The sequence below is a fragment of the Belonocnema kinseyi genome, chromosome 2 (assembly GCF_010883055.1).
Source record: "Belonocnema kinseyi isolate 2016_QV_RU_SX_M_011 chromosome 2, B_treatae_v1, whole genome shotgun sequence".
NCBI lineage: Eukaryota > Metazoa > Arthropoda > Insecta > Hymenoptera > Cynipidae > Belonocnema > Belonocnema kinseyi.
Genome location: NC_046658.1, coordinates 39,314,697 through 39,322,732, shown reverse-complemented (window position 1 = coordinate 39,322,732; position 8,036 = coordinate 39,314,697). Strand labels below are relative to the sequence as shown.

The 8,036-nt window shown below is 32.8% G+C and overlaps 1 protein-coding gene across 1 annotated transcript in view; it reads left to right on the top strand.

Moving 5' to 3' along the window:
- Nucleotides 1-3,135: 3,135 nt before the first annotated feature.
- LOC117167057 (general transcription factor IIF subunit 2) overlaps nt 3,136-8,036 on the top strand; it is a 41,864-nt gene continuing 36,963 nt past the window's right edge. The window contains exon 1 of the mRNA XM_033351639.1: nt 3,136-3,343. Coding sequence (XP_033207530.1) covers nt 3,204-3,343 — 140 coding nt within the window. The 5' untranslated portion in view covers nt 3,136-3,203. The remainder of the gene's footprint in view (nt 3,344-8,036) is intronic.

The window sequence follows — 8,036 nt, the reverse complement described above, 5'->3', positions numbered from 1 at the left end:
ATTCAGCAGAAACCCTTGGTACAGGGACCCTCTATCCGCTACCCGAGGACGCGTTCGGTGGCTTTGTCATAGGCCCTTCGGTTTGATTCTAGAGGAATCAAATCCGAACTGAATATATATATAAATTTCTAACCTTCTCATATTTAATTTCAAAATTTTACAAATTTTGATTTTTAATCTCTTTTAGCTGATCTACTTCATATCCTAGTCGCATTGGCATGGGCACATTGATTTTCACTAACAATATAGCATGCACTACTAACACTAAATTTAACATTATTTTGATCATTTGTCGACTAAATAAGAACATTTTAAATGAACATTAAAGTTCATTTTTGATAGTTTTAAAATATAAGCTTAGAAAACTGGAAATTTGTGTGAAAAAATAAAGTTAATTTTTCCCTGCACACTTTTTAAATTCAGACTACACATAATTTTAATAATTGAAAAATTGTATGACACTGTTTTTCAATTTTTTTAACAGTTTGTACATAATTTCCGAACTCAAAAAACGATTATTATTGTAGAATTTTCCATCCAATTTCAAGAAGAATTTAAGGTTGCCATGTTTTTTTAATCAGCTAAGTGTAACAGGTTATTTTAAATGAATTTTTTTTAAAATTCAATTTATTATAACTACAAATTTCTCATGTGTTCTTTATCATTTTTTTAAAATTAACCGTACAGAATATTTAGACAATACACGGGGTCACCGATTAACTTGACATTTGATATAATGTTTAGATTTAAGATAGCAGACTTGACAGCAGAATATACAATTCTTATATTTATTATCAAATTGGCGACAGAAAATCGTTACACTGAACCGAGGGGAGAATCATTTTGGTTTTCGTTGAAATGATTAAGACCTTCGGGCAGTCGGTTCTCCGAACTATAATGTAAACGTTATGAGCGGACTTGGCTTTATCGTAGACCGCGAAGTGTTAGGGCACGTGCGTTCTTCACATGAGAAAGCGTATCGAAATCGGCGATCAATTATTAGTCATAATAAGAGTAGGGATATGTAGAGTGGGATAGAGAGAAAATGTAATTTAGAAGAGAGAGAAAGCACGAAAGAGGGGGGAGCTAAGGACCGCTACGACGGTACCGAAACTCCCATCGCCGAAATCAGAGACCAGAAGCAATTTTGCCCTCGGACGCGTCCGGTTCTCTGGCAAATTTGTACAATTCGCATTCTGAATAAATTCATTTTGTTAATCTAATATCACAAAATCTATAGTTGTCAGTTCATTTTGTTGCCTAATTATCCGTTTTCAGAAAGAAGAGAAGAGTTTCATCGAAGGGTTTGGGTTTCTAAACCCTTAATTGCGGTAACGAGCCAACGGAGCCGAACAGGATCTATTTTAATAAATCAACGTTGAAATTTTTGAACTTTTAAATTCGGGATAATTCCGCGCCAAATTCGGCTCCGCGCGTTACACATGAAAAATTGGATGCCCCTGTGCAAAATAATTTCACCAAAGTATGTTTGCATCTACCACTAATTTCCCGTGTTTTTTTTTTATTCTGAAGTAAAATGATAATTTTTGTAGAATTTGAAACACGTATAGTTTTGAATATTTGAAAAATTATTAATGAAATTATCACTAAAGAAACTCGTATCACACGCTTACTCGCGTTCTCGCTATTTGTTCATTCATTTATGTACATTTTTGTAAACGAGGATCGTTTTTTTATTCATAAAAACATGTGTATCATTGCATTGTATTGATATGAATATTATTTCTGTTCAATATATTATAATTGACAGGTTATGTTACCAATATTTCTTCGTATTTCTTCTACATTACAAGGATTGAAAGTAATATATTTTTTAATATTTTAAATTGTCTATGACAAAAACTGCATTATTTTGAAACAAATTACATTGATTTAGAAATTGTACAATTCCTTTATCTTTTAACAACTTTTACTCAATATCTTCGCTTATGGCATTTACTACATTTCAAATATCTTTCATTTCTCGCGCCCCCTTTTCCAATGTGGCTGGTTGTGTTAGGGTACTCTATTAGACAGGAATATGCAACTGCCATTCTGGTTCTTGGACAGTTCGCGGGAAACAGTGCGATAAGCATATCGTATATTTTAATTAAAATTAAGTTTAGAATATAAGAAAAATGGTCTGCTGCAGTGCTCCGTTTCGTAAAAATAGAAGCGAGAATTGATTTAAACTTTGCCGTTTTCCACTAGGGCGAAGAAAAAGACTTTTAATGTGGATAATAAGTTGTAGACGTGACAAATGTAAACCGAATTTAAATTCAAGATAATGCAAAGTTATTACTAATATTTATGACTATGTCAATATAAATCAAATATGGGAGGTCTGAAGATTATGTTTACATGTAATTAAATTGCCTATGAGCATTTTTCTGCTATATTAAGGGGAAATGAGATCCAGAAGAAAGTAAGGTTAGGAACCTGGTTTTCTACAGAACTACACACATTAACTGATGCAAATAAAAAGGACGTATGATGTGAAATATAAATAGCTATCATAATAAACTCTTGAAAAAGTATTGTATTAATTTTTGACCTATATTTTATTATTATCTTATGATTTGTTAATATTTATTTAAAAAATCATATGATTATAATTTTAGCGCACGACTATTTATAAACTGAGTAAAATTTAGTTTGTAATCATAATTTTTGCAAGAGCTACTTTTTGGCAAATGTGTGGGTTAAGAAATCATATAGTCGAATTTAAATGTTTCATATATTATATCATATGTAATTTTATTTATTCATTTCTCTTTAGGTGGGTGATACGTCATTTCATTCGCGTTAAAAGGTACAATTCCTCAAGTGCATTGAGAGGTTATGTTATCCATATTTCTAAGTGTTTATTCTATATTACAAGTTAGATGTTATATATTTGTTTATACTTTAGATTATGCGTCTCAAAAAATTCATTATTTTCAAACTAATTTAAATTATTTATAAACTGTATAATTTCTTTATCTTTTACTTACAATCTTCGCTCATTGCATTTACTTCCTTTCAAATATACTTCATTCTCGCGCGCTCACTTATCCAATATGGTCAAAAGTGGTGGAGTTGCTCCTTATTGGTTAACTTTTTTTTAGTTGCGTGTGGCTAGACCGTGTATTCTTAGATCATGATGCCCATGGTTTTCTGATGGTAGACACTGTGAGTTGCTGTGAGTTGCTTTACGAAGAACCATGTCGACACATGCAGAAAAGGATTTAGATTTAAGTAATGCAGGACGTGGTGTTTGGCTCGTTAAAGTGCCGAAGTACATAGCTAGTAAATGGGAAAAAGCTCCAGGAAACATAGAAGTCGGAAAACTGAAGATATTGAAGTAAGTTTAAATTTCATTTATATAAACATGAATTGTCTTGTAAACGTGAACAAATCATTAAAGCCTTGAATAGTATGAATTCTTGGTCATATATTCTGTCAAGTTCAATGTTTCTACATGAAAATCAATCATCTGTAATTAGGCTGAGTGACCCAGTGAATGAACACTTAAGGAAATCACTGATTACAACTAGTCCATTTCACGTTATAATAAGTTATTATTCTTACAAAACTTTTAAAAATAGATTCTTAAGGGTTCAAATTTCATAATCCGATAAACAAATTTTCGTTTTACCAGAAAGCTTTATAAAAAATAATTAAATAGTGCAAAATTAGCGAAAACACCAGTGAATGAAAACTGTGAGCCAATGAATGAACAGTAGAGCACCAGGGAATGAACACTATAATCACTACAAATTAGTATTAGGATTTAGGTATAAAATTACATAGGTACATTACAAAATGAGCAATTAAATCATGTAAAATATTAGAAAGCGTTGCGAAATTCATTAAATATATTATTTCAATAAAAACCACAAGACATTTAGATATAAAGAAAGGTGGGAATACAAAAGTTCAACACAGAACTAGGTTAACTTTTCCTAATTTTTTATTGCAATATGTATTTTTAAAACATTTTTATCAGTTCTTTTAACCTTACAAAAAATACAACTTTTCGTTTCAAAATAGATAACTCTGATGTAGTGACTACAATAGAAAACTGCGATTTTTAGGACACATAACATTTGTAATACAACACCTTACTATGTTGCTTTAGGTTAAATTAGCAAATACAAATATAAATCACAGTGTTGTAAAAATGGAAATTCTTTAAACATTTATAAATATATATTGACTAATACGCAGTAGTATCTAGCACGAATTAATGTTTTTATAGTTAAATAACGTTTTCTAAATGCAAAAAAGCATTAAATTTCTAACTTCAAATTTGTCTTATCTTTAATTTAGTTCATGCGTATTTTTTATGTTCTAACCACAAAAATATACATTTAAACTATAACTATTTATAGTGCATATTTATATTTATATTCATAGCTTCGATATTTACAGTCACATTAATTAAAACAAACTTATTTATATGTAACGAAACAACAACCAGGTCCCCGTCACCTGCTGTTCATTCACTTGAACACGGGCAATATAAAGGTCCAGTACGTGAACACTCATTTATTAATAAAAAAAAGCTTACTTTTTGTGAAAAAACCTTGTGGGAAATTGAATAATAATATCTTACAACTATAACAGCACAACTTTGATGCAGAAAAGGTCAAGAATTTTTGTGTACAAGCAGTGTATACGAGGATTTGCTTAGGCACGTACCTTATAGTGGTCGACGACTTTCTCACCATCACTCATCATAATCGATGATGCTTCACATTCAAGAAAATTTAAAAATTATTTACAAGAATTTACTGCAATGAATTGTATATTAAACTTTTCAAAATTGTTTTATGATTTCAATAATATAGAAATTCATAGAGACTTTAACTTTGAAAGGTTATATTTATATATTTTTCGCACTAGTGTTCATTCACTGGTGACTGTTCAGCCACTGGATCACTCACCCTATTATTTATGTATTAATAATATGTTGACAGCTGACACTTAAGCTTACGGATGTTGAATAAAAGCTCTAACTTGGAAAATGCATTCATTCTCCTTTTGTCAAAAATGATTGAATTGTATATTTTTTCATTTTCTAGTCTAATAAGAGTAAACTAAATGATCGTGCTACTTTCTTATATCGTGAGATTCCTTTCAACTAAAATGTACGCTTGTCAACTTCAATAATCCAACTAATAGTAATTAACCATGACAAATTTAACATGTATTAGTTTTTTAATTAACCCTCACACCACAAGGTGGGGTGTTTAGACACCACAAGGTCCTATTTTGGCGCAGGAGCTGAGCCTAAAGCGTCTCAGGGGGGTAGGGATCTCAATAGCCTCCTCTTCAGTTGTCCTTTGCACGTGGGAATGGACGAGGGTCACTAATATTTTACCGTAAGTCATTCGTAATGTGTTTCAAAACGACTGGGGTGTGGAGACACCCCACCTTGTGGTAAATGAGACTCTGTCTCACATTGTGGTGTGAGGGTTAATGGAGCCCGATTGATGGATGTGTTAGTGCGAGGTCACAGCAGTACCCTGTCGATGGAAAAGCACTGGTGAACGGCGCTAGTACCGCTTCGGTGGCTTTTTGTGTTGGTTTTCAGCACCTAAAGAGCACTGAGAAGTGATGGGACGGTCATATAATGGTCCTATTGTATTCGTCACGTATCGAGCGAGCAGTTATTTACAGTACCTGGCCACAATCAAACCGACTCCCTTTTTAGAATTTTCTTCAAATTGTTAACACTTGTTTAATTTATGAATTTTCTCGTACATATTTAAAATTATAACTTTTACACTAATACACTACTTTGAAGTTGAGTTCACAAATGTCTGTTTTGGGATATCTGATTCCATTTACGAGATACGTTATATTCATCCCAATCTTAAGCATCTAAAAGAAAAAGTTAGATCCCTGCCGATGAAAACGCACTGAAAAAGAAATGAAATGGCACTGGTCAGTGCTGATTCAATGCTGTTCCTTCAGCACTACCTGTACCGCTAGTTTTCTCTCTCTGAGTTCCCCTTCAAGTGTCCATTTATATTTTTAAAAGGCAATTTTCACCCAATAAATCTAGTCTGTTCGGTCTTTGAAAAGGTGTGTTAGTAGTGTATACTATAGCGTTAAAGAAAATCGGTGTGCGTATGGCTATGTGACTGAGCTACCAAGTAAACCTGCTGAAAGGGATTAAAAGTAAAAAATTAACATTTGTGAAATTTTGAAATTAGCTACGAGAAGGTTAGAAATTCAGAATCTACGGGTTTCTATTATTTCAGATATCTAACTTTTTCTTTTGGATGTTTAAAATTAGAATGAATATAACGTATCTTGTAAATGGAATGAGATACGCCAAAACAGACAACATTTTTTAATTCAACTTCAAAGTAGTATTATTATAAGTTATAGTTATAAATATGCATAATGAGAAAATTCATAAATTAAACGAAAGTGTTAATAATTTGAAGAAAATTCTAAAAAGGGAGTCGGTTTCGTTGCAGCCCGTTACTGTAAATAACTCTGCTCGCCCGGTACGTGACGAATACAATAGGACCATTATATGACAGCCCCAGCACTTCTTAGTGCCATTTAGGTGCTGAAAATCAGCACAAACAGCCACTGAAGCGGTACCGGCTCTGAAATTCCAGATTGCCGCTGATTGGTTTTTTAAAAGACTTTTAGTCGTTATTAGTTTGTTTATTAATATTATGCCGCAAAAGCCTTTACAATATCTGCAACTGAAATAGCAAAAGGAATCTAGTAGCCTTGCGCATGATTTCTTTTAATGTTACGATAATTCATAAATTTAAAAAATCGTGTTAAGTATGGCAGTTTAACCTCAAAGAAGTCGGTCTCATTCAAAAAGAAGGAAACCGATTGAATATGACCTTGCTTGCAATGGTCATTGCAGTGCATAGCAGATTCAAAGCTCCTAGAGAAATTAACAGATTCACATAGTCGCAAACTGATTCAGCTTTAATTTTCTGAATCTTTAAATGATAGATACGCAATTCAAAGAATAGTTCGTAAAAAGTTCGTAGCGCTTTTTCTACAGTGTATCCGAAAAGTCTGGAAACACCTAAAGAACTGTCCATATAAAATATTATTCAAATGAGTCAAGGTCATTCTTGGAGTAGCTTTCAACGAGAAATCTGATGGTGACCTTTACGTTGGCCGTGAAATTGACCTTCAAGGTCAACTTTGTGTTTTTAAATGGAAACCCTTATTTTTGACGTCGGCAATAGAAAGTGGGAAATTTTACGTTTAAATATGTACATAAAACAATGTTTACTTGTCTTATGCCGTAGAAATTATGCTTTATCGTGATGTAAACTATGTTTTCGCGGTATTTTTTTTAAAGATTAATTTAAAAAGTTTATAATTAATTCGGAGTTTTCTTCGTAAAGTAAACGGATAGTAGTTGCATAATGTTGTAAGCAGAGATGAGGCGGGAGATTGCTGATCTAATGAAATAAGAGAATATCAGGGAATGTGCAAAACACGAAGAATAGACATAAGCAGACCAAATTAATGTAACCAAAAATGAACACATTTTTATCGTATGAAAATGTTTACAGTATGACGCTGCGGCACGGGTAAAAACAGCAGCCACGAATGTTGACATTTTACATTATTTATTTACGACTGTAATATTAATGTTATTTCCATAAAAGTAAATTTATATAATTATAATATTTTTATTTATCGCAAAATATCTGTGTTGAAGCGTGTCCAATATTGTATTCGGTTATCCTGCACTGCAGTGCACTTCGATCCGCACCGAAGCAGGTCGGAGTGAGAAGGAGGAAGTAAGAAGGAGCGATCGGAGTGCTCTCAGAGTACTCTAGTGCAGGATAAAGGAATGCGCCATTGATAAAGTGATCCTGCTATGGACGAGGTAGGTACTTTAGAATTGATTGCACAAACGAGTTAGATGCAGTTGCTCTCTGTTTTTAGCATAAATCTTAAGATCGTCCATGTAAAATAAATGAGTGACCTTGTACTTTCGATCTGCAGGTTTGCCGCACAAGTACCCGTCGGAATGGCGCAGTGCTAGAGATAGT